This window comes from Salmo trutta, chromosome 14, assembly GCF_901001165.1.
Source record: "Salmo trutta chromosome 14, fSalTru1.1, whole genome shotgun sequence".
In the NCBI taxonomy this organism is placed as follows: Eukaryota; Metazoa; Chordata; class Actinopteri; order Salmoniformes; family Salmonidae; genus Salmo; species Salmo trutta.
Window position 1 is genome coordinate 78,687,083 of NC_042970.1, and position 21,535 is coordinate 78,708,617.

Consider the following 21,535-nt stretch of genomic DNA (forward strand, 5'->3'; position numbering starts at 1 on the left):
CAGTAGGACAAACAGCAGCCACAGTCAAAATACATACAACAGCATCCACAGTCAAAATCCATGCAATAGCAACCAAAGTCAAAATACATACAATAATCCCAAAGTCAAAATACATACAACAGCAGCCACTGTCAAAATACATTAAATGGAACCAATAGCATAGTCCCAAAAGTTCAATGGAACCAATAACAGAGTAAAAAAAGTACAATGGAACCAATAGCCTAGTCCCAATAGTACAATGGAACCAATAGCATTGTCCCAATAGTACAAAGGAACCAATAGCATATTCCCAAAAGTACAATCTCCTAAAGTGCATGCTAAATAATTGAAAGCACATCTCACATAGTTAAATGCATTTGACAGCATTATGTTTCATCCCACCACTCACCTGGAGCCTCTCCAAGGCGCGAGCGATCATGTTGGTATTCTTGAAGTTGACAAAGGCGCATAATCTTTCATGTAGAACTCTGATACTCTCTATCTCACCACACATATAACCACTAGGGAGAGACAGAACATAGAGAGTATTAGAGTTCTACATTATATTTCTATGTTATTTACTGTAGATGAGGGGAGATAGAATTAGAATGTAGAACTCCGATACTCTCTCCCCACACCTACAGTACAGAACATAGAATTAGAATGTAGAACTGTGATACTCTCTATGTTCTGTACTGTAGGTGAGGGGAGATAGAATTAGAATGTTGAACTCTGAAAGTTGTCCTGTAAGTCGCTCTGGATAAGAGCGTCTGTTAACTAACATGTAGTTAGAGATGCAGATACTGAACTAAAACAGATAGAAATGGGGCATGATGGTCATACGTTTTGAAGAGGTCCAACATGTGTTTCTCAGTGAGGTCCATGGTGACGTACCCCTCCCAGAGACAGGGACAGGGGGACCTGAGGATGAGAGGAAGGGAGGGGACCATGGTCAGAATAAATCCATTACAGCAACCTTACAACAACAGAACATTATGAATGTGACCTAGATGGCACCCTAACCCCTACACAGTGCACTATGGTTGACCAAGATCATGAGGTTCTGGTAGAAAGTAGTGCACTATGTAGGAATAGGGTGCTATTTTGGACAGTCTATAGAACCTATAGCTGTAGGTATATATACACTCACATTAAATTATGTATAATTTAGATGTGGAATAACCAAACAACAGACTGGGTGTGGGGAGGAGAGGTCCACCACTGGAGTCCTGAGAGGAAGAGAGGTCCACCACTGGAGTCTCGAGGGGAGGAGAGGTCCACCACTGGAGTCCCGAGGGGAGGAGAGGTCCACCACTGGAGTCCTGAGGGGAGGAGAGGTCCAACACTGTAGACCCGAGGGGAGGAGAGGTCCACCACTGGAGTCCCGAGGGGAGGAGAGGTCCACCACTGGAGTCCAGAGGGTAGGAGAAGTCCACAACTGTAGACCCGAGGGGAGGAGAGGTCCACCACTGTTGTCCTGAGAGGGGAAGCGAGAGCAGCCTGCACTGTGGTAAACTTCTCCAGCAGCAACGATCTCTGCATCTCCTCAAAGGTAGAGGGGAGGGAGGGGAGGGAGAGAGAGAGGATGGGGAGAGAGGGGAGATGAAGCGAGAGACAGCAGGGGGGAAGAGAGGGGGAAATAAGATGAGTGGGGAGAGGGAGAAGAGATTGAGAGTCAGATTTCACCGACAGACACACACACACTGTCAGCAATGTCCACTTTCACAGTAGAGAGCTCAGACACTGACCTTTAACCCCATCAGTGCACTCCCCTTGAGGAAGTATACCTTGGCCAACAGGGGCGAGCTGTATGGACTTCTGAGCATCTGATAGGGCAGAGGGGTAGAGCTCCAGACACCATTAGGAGTACAAACCATTCCCAAAGAAATACAAGAAATGAGATCAAAGTAGAAATAGTCCAGATCTTTACCACCTAGTAAATCTGTTTGACTACTTACATTAGAGTACTCCTTCAATAGTCTAGGGAGCAACATACCCATACAACACACACAGACGCAGGCATCCATACGCGCACACCCATTCAATGTCTGAACTACTGGGAAAGAATCTGGCAAGTTCTATGTATGTATGTATGTATGTATGTATGTATGTATGTATGTATGTATGTATGTATGTATGTATGTATGTATGTATGTATGTATGTATGTATGTATGTATGTATGTATGTATGTATGTATGTATGTATGTATGTATGTGTGTATGTGTATGTGTGTGTGTGTGTGTGTGTGAATGTGTGTGTATGTATGTGTGTGTGTGTGTGTGTGTGTGTGTGTGTGTGTGTGTGTGTGTGTGTGTGTGTGTGTGCCTTGCCGCTCATGGTTATGTGGTTCAATGGCACCATCATGTGGCCAACAGGCAGAAATACAAGAACCGAGCTGTATGGATATAGTTATGAATCAATGTAAATTAACAACACTTACAACATGATGCTTATACTGTATTCAATGTATCTAAAATACGTAATAATTAATAATTTGACAATAAAACAAGCAATACCATGACACTGAACAATATGGTATTACATAATATAAAATATAAATTGCCCAATAATATCTGACAGCAATACAAAGTAAAACATCTTTAAACACATCAGGAGCAACTCCAGAGCTACAAATATTTAAAATCTCCTGTCAATATAATTCCTTTTTGTCACTAAGACAAGCCAATACTTTATATGTTATAAAAATCTGGAATTGGTCAAATCCCATAAAAAAATATAAGCAATACAATCTATAGATAGTAAACAGATAGGTTGACATTTTGAGCCTGTAATCGAACCCACAAATGCTGATGCTCCAGATACTCAACTAGTCTAAAGAAGGCCAGTTTTATTGCTTCTTTAATCAGACAACAGTTTACAGCTGTGCTAACATAATTGCAATATGGTTTTCTAATGATTAATTAGCCTTGTAAAATGATAAACTTGGATTAGCTAACACAACGTGCCATTGGAGCACAGGAGTGATGGTTGCTGATAATGGGCCTCTGTACACCTGTAGATATTCCATAAAACATCTGCAATTTCCAGGCACAATAGTAATTTACAACATTAACAATGTCTACACTGCATTTCTGATCAATTTGATGTTATTTTAATGGACACATTTTTTTGCTTTTCTTTCAAAAACAAGGAAATTTTAAGTGACCCCTAACTTTTGAACGATAGTGCACATACTGTATTTATCATTAGGAGAACAATCTAAATTCCAGCATTTACTCAAAAGCTAAAGCTCATTGTCTCAAACCTTCTAGATTAGAAAGCATTATGATAGTAATAGAATAGCATTGTGAGGCCTAGCTTTGGTTTGATGCTGTAGCTCTTTAGTCCAGGTTCCTGTGATGGTTCTCTTCAGTCCAGGTTCTGTGGTGGTTCTCTTCAGTCCAGGTTCTGTGGTGGTTCTCTTCTGTCCAGGTTCTGTGGTGGCTCTCTTCAGTCCAGGTTCCTTTGGTGGTTCTCTTCAGTCCAGGTTCTGTGGTGGTTTTCTTCAGTCCAGGTTCTGTGGTGGTTCTCTTCAGTCCAGGTTCTGTGGTGGTTCTCTTCAGTCCAGGTTCTGTTTTGTTTCTCTTCAGTCCAGGTTCTGTGGTGGTTCTCTTCAGTCCAGGTTCTGTGGTGGTTCTCTTCAGTCCAGGTTCTGTTGTGGTTCTTGCCCCCCCCCCCCCCCCCCCCCCCAGTTGAAATGGTCTAGAACCACCACTGGTGTACGTCTCACTGTTAGGATCAGTATGGACACTCTGTCGAGAGAGACACAGAAACACAAACACTCAATACTGCATAAAACACAAATACATGAATCCATTCACTTACTGTCTATGTCTGTGGTATTGGGATTGAAATAACTTAGGTTTTTGACATTATTACTTGTGTGTCTGCTGTGGCATCACTTCCTCCTGTGGATCTACTGTAGAGGGACAGAGTGAGTTCTGCTCTCTACTGACCTCTAGTGGAGGTTGATATGTTACTAATACAGTATATGTAGATGGCTGTCTCACCTCTTCATATAGCAGTAGATGGTGAGTAGAAGGGCTCCAGCAGTCAGGACAGCCCCCACCCCCACCCCAGGAACCCAGGGAAACACTGCTGCAGGATCATGAGATTATAAATGCATGGTGGAGATAAGACATAGAGGAAACCAGGGAAACACTGCTGTAGTATCATGAGATTATAAATGCATGGTGGAGATATGACATAGAGGAAACCAGGGAACCACTCCTGTAGTATCATGAGATTATAAATGCATGGTGGAGATATAAGGGAAACCAGGGAAACACTGCTGCAGTATCATGAGATTATAAATGCATGATGGAGATATAGGGGAAACCAGGGAAGAACAAAATGAAACAATATTTATTTAATTCTATGTCATATGGTCTGATAAGTGTGTAACATTACTAATTTTATGCCTACTAATTATATGTCATATGGTATGGTAAGTGTGAATATTACTAATGATATGCCTATTAATTCTATGTCATATGGTATGGTAAGTGTCTAACATTACTAATTATATGCCTACTAATTCTATGTCATATGGTATGGTAAGTGTGTAATATTACTAATGATATGCCTATTAATTCTATGTCATATGGTATGGTAAGTGTGTAATATTACAAATGATATGCCTATTAATTCTATGTCATATGGTATGGTAAGTGTGTAATATTACTAATGATATGCCTATTAATTCTATGTCATATGGTATGGTAAGTGTGTAATATTACTAATGATATGCCTATTAATTCTATGTCATATGGTATGGTAAGTGTGTAATATTACTAATGATATGCCTATTAATTATATGTCATATGGTATGGTAAGTGTGTAATATTACTAATGATATGCCTATTAATTCTATGTCATATGGTATGGTAAGTGTGTAATATTACTAATGATATGCCTATTAATTCTATGTCATATGGTATGGTAAGTGTGTAATATTACTAATGATATGCCTATTAATTCTATGTCATATGGTATGGTAAGTGTGTAATATTACTAATGATATGCCTATTAATTCTATGTCATATGGTATGGTAAGTGTGTAATATTACTAATGATATGCCTATTAATTCTATGTCATACGGTATGGTAAGTGTGTAATATTACTAATGATATGCCTATTAATTATATGTCATATGGTATGGTAAGTGTCTAACATTGCTAACTATTATTTATTGTTGTTGACCTGTGTGATTATCAATGAATAGATGAATATTAGGTGTACTTACAGTGAACGTCCACAAACACAGAAGAAGAGTTGAGACGTCCATATTTATTCTCAACTTCACAGTAATATTCTCCTCTGTCCTCAGAGATGATGTTAGTGATGCTGTAACTCTGTCCTGATGCTTTTGGTGAGGTTACGTTCTTCTTGTACCAGGTGTATTTGTCCACAGGTGGGTTGGCATCACTGCTGCAGGTCAGAGTCACTGAACTGCCCTCCACTATTTCACCAGAGGGACTGACTGACACTGAGGTGTTCCTTGGTCCATCTGATGTAAAACACAGTGGATTTAAAAAATAATACAAATACAATCAGTTAAAATATTGCATAAACTTTCCACAATTGTACTTTTCCACACAATGACTTTTAGATCCATCCTCTTATTGAAGATGATCAATTAAAGTATCATGTGGAGCCAATATCTGTCACTACAATGTTAATATACCAAACTAATGATTTAAACCCCATGTACTTACATGTGACAGTGAGAGTCTCTTCAGCAGAGGGGAGATCCTCATGGTCTTCTACAACACAGGAGTATCTGCCTGTATCCTCACTGCTGACAGAGAATAGGATATAGACAGGAGAGTAGGTGTTGCTGTTTGGTATAGACTGTCCATTCTTATACCAACTGTAGGCTGTGATGGGGTCCAGTGTACATTTGGTTCTACATGTCAGTGTGACATTCTCCCTCTCTGACACAGATGTAGGATCCATCTCCAACACAACATCTGGAGTAAAAGGAAACAAATCATTATTCTCCTCCTATATATGTCCTCTTATGTGAAATACTAGATTTGGTATTTTTCCATCACATACCACTACTGTGTCTGTATGACTGCCTTTAATAAGGTAATTACAGTAAAAGATGTGAGATGAGTGACAGATCACCTGTGACAGTCAGGGAGACAGGTGAGCCAGAAAACTTTCCTCCAGATGTTATGAATCTGAACCTGTACCCAGCAGAGTCACTCAATCTTAGGTCTGTGATTATCAGGGTACAGTCACTCTTATTATCCCCAAGGTACTCTATATGACCCTCATACCCTGGCACTGAGCTCAGATCGTTAGGACCAATAGCAGACTCCCATTTAGTAAACCAGAAAGCTGTTTTTATCTCATGATAACTGGGATATGTGTAAGAACAGGATATGTCCACTGTTGACCCCTTCAAGACACAGATACTCTGATGGGTGTAAGTCACACTCCAACACTTCTGACCTGAAATACAAAAAGACAATAGAACACCTTGTATACATCTATACATCTTTAATTACAATATATAGTACTATGCACTGATGTTGTTTATAAAGTAAAAAAAACAAATGAATAGTTTACAGTAGTGAAAAAAAACATATTTATTGAATAATGATCAATATTCATTGAAACATGTACATATGTCTCACAACCTTAAACAACATTGTATTCATATGAAATGTGTGTAAAAAAGTCCAGACTCACATACTGCAGGAGGGTGGAGATTCTCATGGTATTTTACAGCACAGGTGTAACTCTCTGCATCACTAAAGGAGTCTGAGTACAGGCTGGAAGTGTCCTCCTTTACTTTGTGTCGTCTTGTACCAGATGTAGGTGGGGTTGTCAGTCAGAGTACAGGTGGTGATACAGGTCAGTGTCTTCCAATACTCCCCTGTTGTCCACATTCCCCCAGTCACCTTTAGATCTGTAGTTATGAAAGAACAATGGAGAACATCTGTCAGTCAGCATCATTCCAAGGTTCTAATTGAAAATGGAATAAATCATTAGAAGTGGTAACTATACTCTTTATGTCAGAATGCACAACCTCTGACAGAGAGAGTGACAGCTGAGCCAGATGTCCATGAGCCTGTTGTAAATGACAAGTAATATGATGCTGAATCCTCCTCTCTCAGGTCTGTGATTCTCAGGGTGCCGTCATTCTCCTTATTCCCACGGTACTCTAAATGTTCAATCCTCTACGGTCCGTCAAGCTGTACAGCAGCCTAAAGACTGACCACCAGGTTCAATGATAACTCCTATCCCCAAGCTGTGAGGATAAACAGCAAGTGACTCACAGACACACACACACACACACACACACACACACACACACACACACACACACACACACACACACACACACACACACACACACACACACACACACACACACACACACACACACACACACACAGACCATCTGTTGTGAAGGCCCATAAGGCCCATGGAGTCTGTATCAAAGTCTAGAGAGCTGGTTGTTATGGATGTAGAAAAGTTAAAACACACATCCTACACAGTGTAGATGTCAACTCTTCTCCCTATCAGTCTGGTCCTGAAGGGCCCTCAGATAAATCCACTGTGATACATTACCCTCAAGAATATGACTAATGACTAAAAACAAATAACCAACAACTATATTTCAAGATATCAAGAGTACTTACAGACTGAAGGGGAGAGGTCTTGTACAGTGAGTCAACTGACTGGTAGTGAGTGGGAACTGCTAGTAAGTGTCAGTTCTGTGGTTGCGTAGGGGTTGGGTTAAATGTGGAAGACACATTTCAGTTGAAGCATTCAGTTGTACAACTGACTAGGTATCCCCATTTCCTTTCCCTTTGATGCATATTTAACCCTCCTGCTGTGTTCCGGTGGAATTGAACCGATTTTCTCTCTGAAAAATGTTGTTAATTTAATCTGATTGTCATAAGGTTCATAAGGTCATCAGGTTCCATGACTTTGTCCACACAGGGCATCTGAACACACAAAATACATTTTGATGATTTTCATTACATTTTGGGTGTTTTTAAAAAAAACTGTCATTTTGGACCGGGAACACAGAATTAATTAACATGAAACGAACACAACAGGAGGCTTTAAGTAGTCAGAACAAAAATCTAATGTTTTGCTTTCGTTGTAAAGCCTTTTTGAAATCGGACAGTGTGGTTAGATTAACCTCTACGGGCTAGGGGGCAGCATTGAGAATTTTGGAAAAAATATGTGCCCATTTTTAACTGCCTCCTACACCAACTCAGAAGCTAGAATATGCATATTATTGTTCAGGTTTGGATAGAAAACACCCTAAAGTTTCTAAAACTGTTTGAATGGTGTCTGTGAGTATAACAGAACTCCTATGGCATGCAAAAACCTGAGAAGGTTTCATGCAGGAAGTACCCTGTCTGACAAGGTGTTGTTGTTCTTGCTTCTGTTTATTGAAGAGTCAGGATCTTAGCTGTAACGTGACAATTCCTAGGGCTCCAATAGACTCTCAGAACCCGGGAAAAACCTGAACGATGACGAGGCAGCCTCAGGCTGAAACACATTATCTCCTTTTCCAAGTGTCCCATCAGTGGACAATAGAATTAGGCGCGTGCGCGATTCGCCCCCGTGGAGTATTTTCCTTCGGCTGTTTAGCTAATTGCAGATTCCCGGTCGGAATATTATCGCTTTTCTACGAGATAAATTGCATAAAAATTGATTTTAAACAGCGGTTGACATGCTTCGAAGTACGGTAATGGAATATTTAGAAATGTTTTGTCACGTTCTGCGCCATGCGAGCGACTGTGATTTAGCATTCTGATAGTGTCTAGAACGCACGAACAAAACGCCGCTGTTTGGATATAACGATGGATTATTTGGGACCAAACCTACATTTGTTATTGAAGTAGAAGTCCTGGGAGTGCATTCTGACGAAGAACAGGAAAGGTAAGACCATTTGTCTTATAGGAAATATGATTTTGATGAAGGCTAAACTTGCCGGGTGTCTAAATAGCTAGCCCGTGATGGCTGGGCTCTGTACTTAGAATATTGCAAAATGTGCTTCATCCGAAAAGCTATTTTAAAATCGGACATATCGAGTGCATAGAGGAGTAATGTATCTATAATTCTTAAAAGTATTGTTATGCTTTTTGTGAACGTTTATCGTGAGTAATTTAGCAAATTGTTAGTAAATTCCCCGGAAGTTTGCGGGGGGTATGCTTTTTCTGAACGTCACATGCTAATGTAAAAAGCTGGTTTTTGATATAAATATGAACTTGATTGAACAGACATGCATGTATTGTATAACATAATGTCCTAGGTGTGTCATCTGATGAAGATCATAAAAGGTTAGTGCTGCATTTAGCTGTGGTTTAGGTTTTTGTGACATTATATGCTAGCTTGAAAAATGGGTGTCTGATTATTTCTGGCTGGGTACTCTGCTGACATAATCTAATGTTTTGCTTTCGTTGTAAAGCCTTTTTGAAATCGGACAGTGCGGTTAGATTAACATGAGTCTTGTCTTTAAATAGCTGTAAAATAGTCATATGTTTGAGAAATTGAAGTAATAGCATTTCAAACGTTTTAAAAATCGCGCCACAGGATTACACTAGCTGTTACGTAGGTGGGACGAATTCGTCCCGCCGGTCCCATAGAGGTTAACCTCTCTAGGGTCGGCGGGACGAAATCGTCCCACATACTCAACAGCCAGTTGAATCCCGTGGCGCGATATTCAAATACCTTAGAAATGCTATTACTTCAATTTCTCAAACATATGACTATTTTACATCATTTTAAAGACAAGACTCTCGTTAATCTAACCACACTGTCCGATTTCAAAAAGGCTTTACAACGAAAGCAAAACATTAGATTATGTCAGCAGAGTACCCAGCCAGAAATAATCAGACACCCATTTTTCAAGCTAGCATATAATGTCACATAAACCCAAACCACAGCTAAATGCAGCACTAACCTTTGATGATCTTCATCAGATGACAACCCTAGGACATTATGTTATACAATACATGCATGTTTTGTTCAATCAAGTTCATATTTATATCAAAAACCAGCTTTTTACATTAGCATGTGACGTTCAGAACTAGCATACCCCCCGCAAACTTCCGGTGAATTTACTAAATTACTCACGATAAACGTTCACAAAAACCATAACAATTATTTTAAGAATTATAGATACAGAACTCCTCTATGCACTCGCTATGTCCGATTTTAAAATAGCTTTTCGGTGAAAGCACATTTTGCAATATTCTCAGTAGATAGCCCGGCATCACAGGGCTAGCTATTTAGACACCCACCAAGTTTAGCACTCACCAAAATCAGATTTACTATAAGAAAAATGTTATTACCTTTGCGGTCTTCATCAGAATGCACTCCCAGGACTTCTACTTCAACAACAAATGTTGGTTTGGTTCAAAATAATCCATAGTTATGTTCAAATATCCTCTGTTTTGTTAGTGCGTTCAAGACACTATCCGAATGGTAAAGAAGGGTGATGCGCACGACGCATTTCGTGACAAAAAAATTCTAAATATTCCATTACCGTACTTCGACGCATGTCAACCGCTGTTTAAAGAAACATTTTATGCCATTTTTCTCGTAAAAAAGCGATAATATTCTGACCGGGAATCTGTGTTTATGTTCAAAGACGATAGAAAATAAAAACATGGGGTCGACTCGTGCACAGCCCATCGCCTCAGCCCATTGTCCTCTGATAGAGCACTTGCCAAAAGCGCTAATGTGTTTCAGCCTGGGGCTGGAATTACATCATTCAGCTTTTTCCCGCCTTCTGAGAGCCTATGGGAGCCATAGGAAGTGTCACGTTACAGCAAAGATCCTCAGTCTTCAATAAACAGAGTCAAGAAGCTCAAGGAATGGTCAGACAGGCCACTTCCTGTAAGGAATCTTCTCAGGTTTTTGCCTGCCATATGAGTTCTGTTATACTCACAGACACCATTCAAACAGTTTTAGAAACTTCAGGGTGTTTTCTATCCAAAGCCAATAATTATATGCATATTCTAGTTACTGGGCAGGAGTAGTAACCAGAATAAATTGGGTACGTTTTTTGTCCGGCCGTGCAAATACTGCCCCCTATCTCCAACAGGTTAACGAGAGTCTTGTCTTTAAAATGGTGTAAAATAGTCATATGTTTGAGAAATTTAAGTAATAGCATTTCTAAGGTATTTGAATATCGCGCCACGGGATTCCACTGGCTGTTGAGTAGGTGGGACGATTTCGTCCCACATACCCTAGAGAGGTTATCCATCTATAGTCTAATGTAGCCTGTTATCCATATATAGTCTAATGTAGCCTGTTATCCATATATAGTCAATATAGCCTGCTATCCATATATAGACTAATGTAGCCTGTAATCCATATATATACTAACGTACCAATACTACTCCTAAACACAACCCACCATCACTGTGTCTCATGTTAATACCACTCCTAAACACAACCCACCATCACTGTCTCATGTTAATACTACTCCTAAACACAACCCACCATCACTGTGTCTCATGTTAATACTACTCCTAAACACAACCCACCATCACTGTGTCTCATGTTAATACTACTCCTAAACACAACCCACCATCACTGTGTCTCATGTTAATACTACTCCTAAACACAACCCACCATCACTGTGTCTCATGTTAATACTACTCCTAAACACAACCCACCATCACTGTGTCTCATGTTAATACTACTTCTAAAGCTCTTACGAAGCATCCACTCAATCACTCTAACTCTTACTGTCACTCTTGCTTTAGGCCATTTTCAAAATGTCTCCACAACAATCTATTATTCTCAGAGCTCTTAAAATAGCATGCACAAGTCTTCATGTAAAACCACATGTACAACGTACATCCCATCTTTTGTAGCATACAATATAGCTCAGTATTTGTCAAGGGTGCAAATAATTTTGGTTGTGACTGTATATCCAACAATCAGATTAATATATAAAAATACATTGACACTCACACAGAAACAGATACATAACACACACACACACACACACACACACACACACACACACACACACACACACACACACACACACACACACACACACACACACACACACACACACACACACACACACAGTTATACTTGACCCTGTTTTACTTTGACAGTGAACATTGAATTGAGATCCGTCCATTACGGCATAATCTACTGATCACGTATTAAACATGCAATTGAATAAACTGAGCTAAACTAAACACATGAAACCACAGTCCATTAGATCATAATGATATGGACCGTCTGAGACACTTTATGAATACAGGCCCTGATGTAACAACCAAAACACAGTTCAATATAAACCAACAAGTACAAAGATACAGGGAGTCATGTGATGTATGGCTAAAAACATAAAAACAAAAACTATATTTCAAGATATCTTCAAGTGTACTTACAGAGTGAAGTGAAGGGGAGAAGTCTTGAACAGTTAGTCAACTTACTGTCAATGCGTGGAAACAAGAAGTAGTCTACTGTAAGTATTAGTAGAAGCAGGAGTAGCCTGTGTGAGTTCTGTGGTTGATACATTTTAAAGTAGCCTAGTCAGGGCATTAACATGCAGCAACAGCATGTCACATAAGGGATGTTACTGTATCTAAATAGAAAATGGTCTAAAGTCAGCATACTGTAGTTGCATTTCTTTATTTGAGGAGTGGGCCTACATGTTTTACAAGAGACAAAATGTGACCCATTCCATCACTCCTCATCAGCTGGTACTGAAGGTTCCAGAACAGATGAAAGGGGAGAATCTTTGGTTCCAGTGTTCTAGACTAGAGCTCTCCCTACTGACATCTCAACATTACTGCAGCTTCCAGGCTTCACATGTCCCTAGAGTCTGATGAAAATATACAAAATAGAAGGTAAAATAACAGTTGAAAATGTATGTGTCTAAGTATTATATATATATATATATATATATATATATATATATATATATATATATATATATATATATATATATATATATATATATAATGAACCAGGCACGTACGTAAAAATACTGTGTTATTGGGACTTATGTTGAACTGGCGTTTGAATTGAGTGAATTAGTGAGCTCAGCTAGCTTGTTAGCTACATGAAGCTGCTGTTATTCAGCGATAAAGAAGCATTTTTGTGCATCACACAGCTACTCTGAATGGACTGGATTGTGAACAATACGATGCACTGCTGCTGAAATTACAGCAAGACCCCATCCTTAGCTAGTGAGCTAGCTAGTTAGCTAACATTTAGCTATCAACATTAGCTAGCTAGAAACAACAGACAACAGTGAGCTGTCATTAGGCCAAGGCCAAGGCAAGCTGCTCTGAATTTACACTGTGCTTGTGTGAAAGAGGTGTCTTCAGCTCACTGATCTTCAGAACAATTGGCTCAAAGTGAACCCTGACATGCATATAACTAAGTCTGACCTCAAGGGGTTCCCCACTAGGCAGGTAACCTAGTGATTAGAGCTGAGTTTAGGAAACGCTGGCCTAGCCACTCATAGTTAAATTATTCAATGCCACCATCATGTGTCTAATAGGCAGAAATACAAGAAACAAGAGCTGAGTGGAAATAGTTATGAATCAATGTATAATTAGTTAATCAAATAATCTATGTATTTATTGTCTTAAATGTTGATCTTGTTAACAACATGATGCTTATACTGTATTGACACTAAACCACACAGTAAAAACTGCAAAGGTAAACATGTATTTAACGTATATAAAGCACGTAATAATGAAAAATGTGATGACAAAACAAGTGATATCATGACACTGAACAATATAGCATTACGTAATATACAATTATAATTAATATAACATGTAAAAAACTGCAAATGTTTAAATGTATGTAATGTACTGATTACATTTTTTTTATAAAAAAAAAACAATATCGTATTGCATAATATTTTTTACCTTTATTTAACTAGGCAAGTCAGCTAAGAACAAATTCTTATTTTCAATGACGGCCTAGGAACAGTGGGTTAACTGCCTTGTTCAGGTGCAGAACGACAGATTTGTATCTTGTCAGCTCAGGGTTTCGATCTTGCAACCTTCCGGATACTAGTCCAATGCTCTAACCACTAGGCTACCTGCCACCCCAATATAGGCTACCTGCCTCCCCAATATAGGCTACCTGCCACCCCAATATAGGCTACCTGCCACCCCAATATAGGCTACCTGCCACCCCAATATAGGCTACCTGCCACCCCAATATAGGCTACCTGCCACCCCAATATAGGCTACCTGCCACCCCAATATAGGCTACCTGCCACCCCAATATAGGCGATCTGCCACCCCAATATAGGCTACCTGCCACCCCAATATAGGCTACCTGCCTCCCCAATATAGGCGATCTGCCACCTCAATATAGGCTACCTGCCTCCCCAATATAGGCTACCTGCCTCCCCAATATAGGCGATCTGCCACCCCAATATAGGCTACCTGCCACCCCAATATAGGCTACCTGCCTCCCCAATATAGGCGATCTGCCACCCCAATATAGGCTACCTGCCACCCCAATATAGGCTACCTGCCTCCCCAATATAGGCTACCTGCCGCCCCAATATAGGCTACCTGCCGCCCCAATATAGGCTACCTGCCACCCCAATATAGGCTACCTGCCACCCCAATACAGGCTACCTGCCACCCCAATACAGGCTACCTGCCACCCCAATATAGGCTACCTGCCACCCCAATATAGGCTACCTGCCACCCCAATATAGGCTACCTGCCACCCCAATATAGGGTACCTGCCGCCCCAAATATAAAACGTGGAATAATATATGACAGCAATACAAAATAAATCATTAAACACATCAGGAGAAACTTGACCCAAAAGCTAAAAATATTAAAAGCTTTTATCAATATTATCCATATTAGTTGCTGAGGAAAGTAGGACTATTGATGTTATAAATCCCTAAATGGCAAAATTCCATTGAAAAAGATCAGAAATATAAACTTCAACTATAGATATTAAACAGATTAGTACACAAGAAAAATATGTAAATGGAAAAATCCCATTGAAATAAAAGCAGAAGCATAACCCATCCAATTTATCATCAATATACATAATTATCATAATAAAAAAATAAAATGTACATTCCAGCATTTACTCAAAAGTTAAAGATCATGGTCTGGAAAACCATCTAGATATGATAGCAAGAGAATAGAGGTGTGAGGCCTGGCTTTGGATTGGAACCTTAGCTCTTCATTCCAGCTTCTGTGGTGCTTCTCTTCAGTCCAGGTTCTGTGGTGATTCTCTTCAGTCCAGCTTCTGTGGTGGTTCTCTTCAGGCCAGGTTCTGTGGTGCTTCTCTTCAGGCCAGGATCTGTGGTGCTTCTCTTCAGGCCAGGATCTGTGGTGCTTCTCTTCAGTCCAGGATCTGTGGTGCTTCTCTTCAAGCCAGGATCTGTGGTGCTTCTCTTCAGTCCAGGATCTGTGGTGCTTCTCTTCAGGCCAGGATCTGTGGTGCTTCTCTTCAGTCCAGGATCTGTGGTGCTTCTCTTCAGTCCAGGATCTGTGGTGTTTCTCTTCAGTGGGAGATTCCCCTCACATTCTGAAAGAAGACATACTGAATTAGCACTCCCTCTAAAATGTTTATGGACACACACACACACACTTACTGCCAGGGTGTCATACACTGGTGACCTGGTCTTCATGTTCAGAGGTGTGTACATGTCACTGTTGGGGTCACTGTTAGGGTCAGGATGGACATTCTGTGGACAGAGAGAGAGAGAGAGAGAGAAAGATGGAGTTGGAGAGAGGAAATGCATGAGTTCATTGAGACACTAGTCTTTCTATCATTTTCTCTATACACATTCAAGTACTGTATAAAACAAACACACTAACAAACAAAATTAATTATAAGAGACTTACTGCCAGAGTGTCGTAGTCAGGGGACATGGTCCTCATGTTCAGACCTGTGTACATGTCACTGTTACAGTCAGGACGGACACTCTGTGGAGAGAGAGAGAGAGAGAGAGAGAGAGAGAGAGAGAGAGAGAGAGAGAGAGAGAGAGAGAGAGAGAGAGAGAGAGAGAGAGAGAGAGAGAGAGAGAGAAATAATATTAAAATAGTATGAAAGAGACTGCCGTGACACAGTAAATGAATGAAAATGGAGTTGTAACTCATGGTTTTCCAAACTCAGAGCTGGGCCCTGCACACTTTGATCTCAGAGCTGCACATTTTGTTTTTTGCCCGAACACTACACAGCTGATTCATATAATCAAAGCCTGATGAGTTGTTTGGGGGTGGGGTTCTGGTGTAACTGATAAAATCACCTGTGTGTCTGCTGTGGCATCACTTCCTCCTGTAGATCTCCTGTAAAGAGGGACAGAGTGAGTTCTGCTCTCTACTGACCTCTAGTGGAAGTTGATGTGCTTCTAATACAGTTTAACAGTTAAGGGCGTTGGGCCAATATATAAATGAATGAAGTTAATAACAAATCAGAGTGATAAGGTGAAAGAATAATACAAATATCAATTTTCCCTTCTTCACTCACCTGAACCACATGAGTCCAGAGAGACAGAGGATGAGAACCAGAACAACCACTATGATTCCTACAGCTGCAGTCAGAACTGAGGCCTGTTTCTCTATAATAAAATATGGATGATAAGAGTACTGTAATTTAATCAATTGAACATAAATGTAGTCTAGGACAATAATACAACATCTGTTAACTGATCTAATCTCAACGTATATATAATAATAAAACAAAGTATGATAAGCTAATGTATAATTATTAATATTAGATTTAAATGTCATTTTGTATTGAAATATTGAAGATGAAAGTTCACCTGGTAAAATGATCATCAGAGCTGTAGAGTTCCTAGATCCTCTTCCATTCCAGGCCTCACAGTGGTAATGTCCATTGTCCTTAGACTTGAACTTACTTATGTTGTACATCTGTCCAAATCCATTTAGAAAAGTCTTATTTTGAAAGTACCAGGTGTATTTGTCCACAGGTGGGTTGGCATCACTGCTGCAGGTCAGAGTCACTGAACTGCCCTCCACTATTTCACCAGAGGGACTGACTGACACTAAGGTGCTCTTTGGGCCATCTGGTGGACAATATGTAACAACAGTGTTTTAAATAGTGTTTTACTTGTTATTGAAACATGAATTTAAATGTGATCCTCTGATCAAAAGATGAGGTTAGGTGTACTAACACTGAACGTCCACAGACACAGAAGAAGAGTTGAGATGTCCATATTTATTCTCAGCCTCACAGTAGTATTCTCCACTGTCCTCAGAGATGATGGTGGTGAAATTGTATGTCTTTTCAGATCTCGTCAGTGAAGATCCATTCTTCTTGTACCAGGTGTATTTGTCCACAGGTGGGTTGGCATCACTGCTGCAGGTCAGAGTCACTGAACTGTCCTCCACTATTTCACCAGAGGGACTGACTGACACTGAGGTGCTCTTTGGGCCGTCTGGTAAAGGAGAATTTGTCAGAGGGATATGACAGTAGTATATTTACGATAGTAGTATATTTACAAATGTCATGTCAAAAATAAATTATCTGTTAAGTCAGAGAACTATCTAAAACTCTAACTTACACAAAACGTTAATAAATACAAATGAAGATGTTATGCTTTAGGACTAAGGCATTTAATTCCAATTGTTTTGCTACCTTATCATTCAAACACTGAGCTGTACTTTACTCACACTTCACATCCATGTTTATGGTCCTAGACCTGTCTGTCCCCATCTCATTCTGGGCTTCACAGTAGTACTCTCCACTGTCAGATGACTGGATTTGATTGAAGACATGCTGTGGTCCTGTCATACTCTGATAGTCACCTCCATTCTTCTGGTACCAGGTGTATTTGTCCACAGGTGGGTTGGCATCACTGCTGCAGGTCAGAGTCACTGAACTGTCCTCCACTATTTCACCAGAGGGACTGACTGACACTGAGGTGTTCTTTGGTTTATCTGATGTAAAATACCAAACATTTTGTCAGAGTTATATTAACAGCGAGTAAAAAGAAAAGTTTTGTTCTGTAATGATTGATAAAGTAAGACATGTCTCTTTTGCCTGAATGCATGATACTTGCTGAGTAGAATACGGTACTATTGTACTGTACTCACACACTGCAGGAGATCTGAGACCCTCACTGCCTTTTACAGCACAGGAGTAACTGTCTGCATCCTCACTGCTGATGGAGTACATGGGAGAGGAGTTATCTTGTACATTCTGTCCATTCTTGTACCAGATGTAGGTGGGGTTGACAGTCAGAGTACAGGTGGTGCTACAGGTCAGTGTCTTCTGTCCCTCTGCAGCAGGAGTCACCTTCACCTGCAGACCTGAAACAATATGTTTAAAACCACATACACCTCTGTGTTAACAGGATGGTTCATTTATTTTATCCTGTAATTCAATATGATTTACAGTTGTATCATACAGTGTAGTATTACCTGTGACAGACAGAGTTGTTCCTGGGAAACTATGACCCCATTCAAAGTTGTATGTTTTAAAAGTGAAGCGATACTCAGCTGAGTCCTCCTCTCTCAGATCTGTGATTCTCAGGGTGAAGGGACCTCTGTATGGTCCAGTGTACTTCACACGACCTGTATACCCTGGGTCTCTGGTTAGGTCTTCAGGGGTCGACTTATCACTTCTAAACCAGAATGTTGATGTGGTGGAATAATAACCAACATAAGTACAGGATATGTCCACTGTTGACCCCTTCAAGACACAGATTCTCCTCTTGGTGTAAGTTACTCTGCTGCAGCTCTGATCCTGAACACCTGAAACACAGTGACATAACAAGAGGAAAACTGGATTATATTCTCAGTTCTTTCTAGAAATGATAAAAGTTCTCAGGTTCTCATAGTGAAACCAACACACAAAGGTTAAACAGTATTTTCAATGATTAATTAAATAAACACTCACACACTGCAGGAGAGTGAAGATACTCTTGGCCTTTTACAGCACAGGAGTAACTGTCTAGAGCATTAGGGAGGACTGAATAGAGGGACGTCTTCTCAGTTACAACCTGTCCGTTCTTGTACCAGATGTATGTGGGGTTACCAGTCAGAGTACAGGTGGTGATACAGGTCAGTGTCTTCGACGTTGCCCACCGTGGTGGAGTCACCTTCACCTGCAGAGCTGGAGTAGATCACAACATTAAAACCCTGAATCACCTGTTCATAGTTTAATCACATGATGCAAGACATTCTCAAACACATTTCATTCTTCAATCTGTTTCATATATACAAATCCAATTTCTAGACCGAAATGGACAGTAGATTTTAATTCAACAGACTAGCAGAATAAAGCATGTAACTGTACCTGTTACAGACAGAGTGACTCCAGGATCACCAGTATATAGAATGTTACTGTACCTGTTACAGACAGAGTGACTCCAGGATCACCAGTATATAGAATGTTACTGTACCTGTGACAGAGAGACTCCAGGATCACCAGTATATAGAATGTTACTGTACCTGTGACAGACAGAGTGACTCCAGGATCACCAGTATATAGAATGTTACTGTACCTGTGACAGACAGAGTGACTCCAGGATCACCAGTATATACAATGTTACTGTACCTGTGACAGACAGAGTGACTCCAGGATCACCAGTATATACAATGTTACTGTACCTGTTACAGACAGAGTGACTCCAGGATTACCAGTATATAGAATGTCACTGTACCTGTGACAGACAGAGTGACTCCAGGATCACCAGTATATAGAATGTTGCTGTACCTGTTACAGACAGAGCGACTCCAGGATCACCAGTATATAGAATGTTACTGTACCTGTGACAGACAGAGTTACTCCAGGATCACCAGTATATAGAATGTTACTGTACCTGTGACAGACAGAGAGACTCCAGGATCACCAGTATATAGAATGTTACTGTACCTGTTACAGACAGAGTGACTCCAGGATCACCAGTATATAGAATGTTACTGTACCTGTGACAGACAGAGTGACTCCAGGATCACCAGTATATAGAATGTTACTGTACCTGTGACAGACAGACTCCAGGATCACCAGTATATAGAATGTTACTGTACCTGTGACAGACAGAGTTACTCCAGGATCACCAGTATATAGAATGTTACTGTACCTGTGACAGACAGAGAGACTCCAGGATCACCAGTATATAGAATGTTACTGTACCTGTGACAGACAGAGTGACTCCAGGATCACCAGTATATAGAATGTTACTGTACCTGTAACAGACAGAGAGACTCCAGGATCACCAGTATATAGAATGTTACTGTACCTGTGACAGACAGAATGACTCCAGGATCACCAGTATATAGAATGTTACTTCACCTGTGACAGACAGAATGACTCCAGGATCACCAGTATATAGAATGTTACTGTACCTGTGACAGACAGAGTGACTCCAGGATCACCAGTATATATAATGTTACTGTACCTGTTACAGACAGAGTGACTCCAGGATCACCAGTATATAGAATGTTACTGTACCTGTTACATACAGAGAGACTCCAGGATCACCAGTATATGGAATGTAACTGTACCTGTGACAGACAGAGTGACTCCAGGATCACCAGTATATAGAATGTTACTGTACCTGTGACAGACAGAGTGACTCCAGGATCACCAGTATATTTCCCTCCAGTCTGATCTGTTATAAATCTGAACTTGTACGTAGCTGAGTCTTTCTCTCTCAGGTCTGTGATCCTCAGTGTGTGACCATTCTTCTTATCCCCATGATACTCCAGACGACCTGCATACTCTGGGTTCTGACCTAGATCTTCAGGTTTTACACCAGTCTTCATTTTAGTGAACCAGTAGGTTGATGTGACTGTACCACTGGGATATCTGATAGAGCAGGACAGCTCCACGGTTGACCCCTTCAAGGTACAGATACTCTGAGTGGTGTAAGTCACACTCCAGCCATACTGACCCAGTACCACTGAAACACAGTCACACAACACAATGATATCAGAATGAAGACAAGGTCTTTTGGCTCACACTGAAGGTAGGGTTTGTCCACACTTTGTTGCTGTAGTTGCTGATTTGAGTGTGAATGGAAACCAGAGATAAGCATCACTCAGTGAGGTGTGAAAGATAACTATTTAAAGTGAAGTGGAGACTCCTAACAGAACACACCAGAATAACATTATGATTGTTATCCTTTTAGAAATGTCTGTAGATTATTAAACAGAGCAACTAAAAGATAAGAATGAGACCATACCTGCTACAGACCAGAGAAAGACCACCAACACACTTCCTGCTGTTCTCAAGGCCATTGTTGCATCTCCCACCCTGCAGTCTTAGAAACATAAACAACAACTCACTCTATAGCTGGTGAATAACTACATACATACCATCAGGGGCAGCGGGTAGGGCTCTAGTCAAAAGTAGTGCACTCTATAGGGAATATGGTGTCATTTGGGATGCAGTATAACAACACATCATCACCACAGCCTTGAGTGGATGGTGTGTAAATAACTTCATTATAATAGTTTGGTAATATGGTCTGTGTCAGCGGTATCGGCAGGTAGCATAGCGGTTAGGAGAGTTGAGCCAGTAACTGAAACATTGCTGGTTCAAATCCCTGACCTGGCAAGGTGGAAAAATGT

At 40.4% G+C, this 21,535-nt stretch overlaps 1 protein-coding gene across 1 annotated transcript; it reads right to left on the reverse strand.

Annotated features, from left to right (window-relative positions):
• Positions 1-15,377: 15,377 nt before the first annotated feature.
• Positions 15,378-21,284, reverse strand: LOC115147483 (B-cell receptor CD22). The gene is made up of 12 exons (XM_029689731.1): positions 21,148-21,284; positions 20,521-20,865; positions 18,858-19,073; positions 18,380-18,712; positions 18,053-18,268; positions 17,630-17,896; positions 16,759-17,022; positions 16,464-16,554; positions 16,243-16,282; positions 15,839-15,919; positions 15,586-15,678; positions 15,378-15,518 (listed from the first exon to the last, which is right to left on the reverse strand). Exons 1-12 carry the CDS (start codon positions 21,200-21,202, stop codon positions 15,495-15,497), a joined length of 2,025 nt encoding a protein of 674 aa, XP_029545591.1. The 5' UTR covers positions 21,203-21,284; the 3' UTR covers positions 15,378-15,494.
• Positions 21,285-21,535: the final 251 nt, after the last annotated feature.

Bases quoted from the DNA above. Each gene is read 5' to 3' on its own strand.
- LOC115147483 (XM_029689731.1), bottom strand. From the start codon at position 21,202: ATGGCCTTGAGAACAGCAGGAAGTGTGTTGGTGGTCTTTCTCTGGTCT. The intron at 17,897-18,052 runs GTGAGTACAGTA...ATTTTACATCAG, and splicing joins TCTCAGATCTCCTGCAGTGT to ATAAACCAAAGAACACCTCA. The intron at 17,023-17,629 runs GTGAGTAAAGTA...ATTGTCCACCAG, and splicing joins CATAAACATGGATGTGAAGT to ATGGCCCAAAGAGCACCTTA.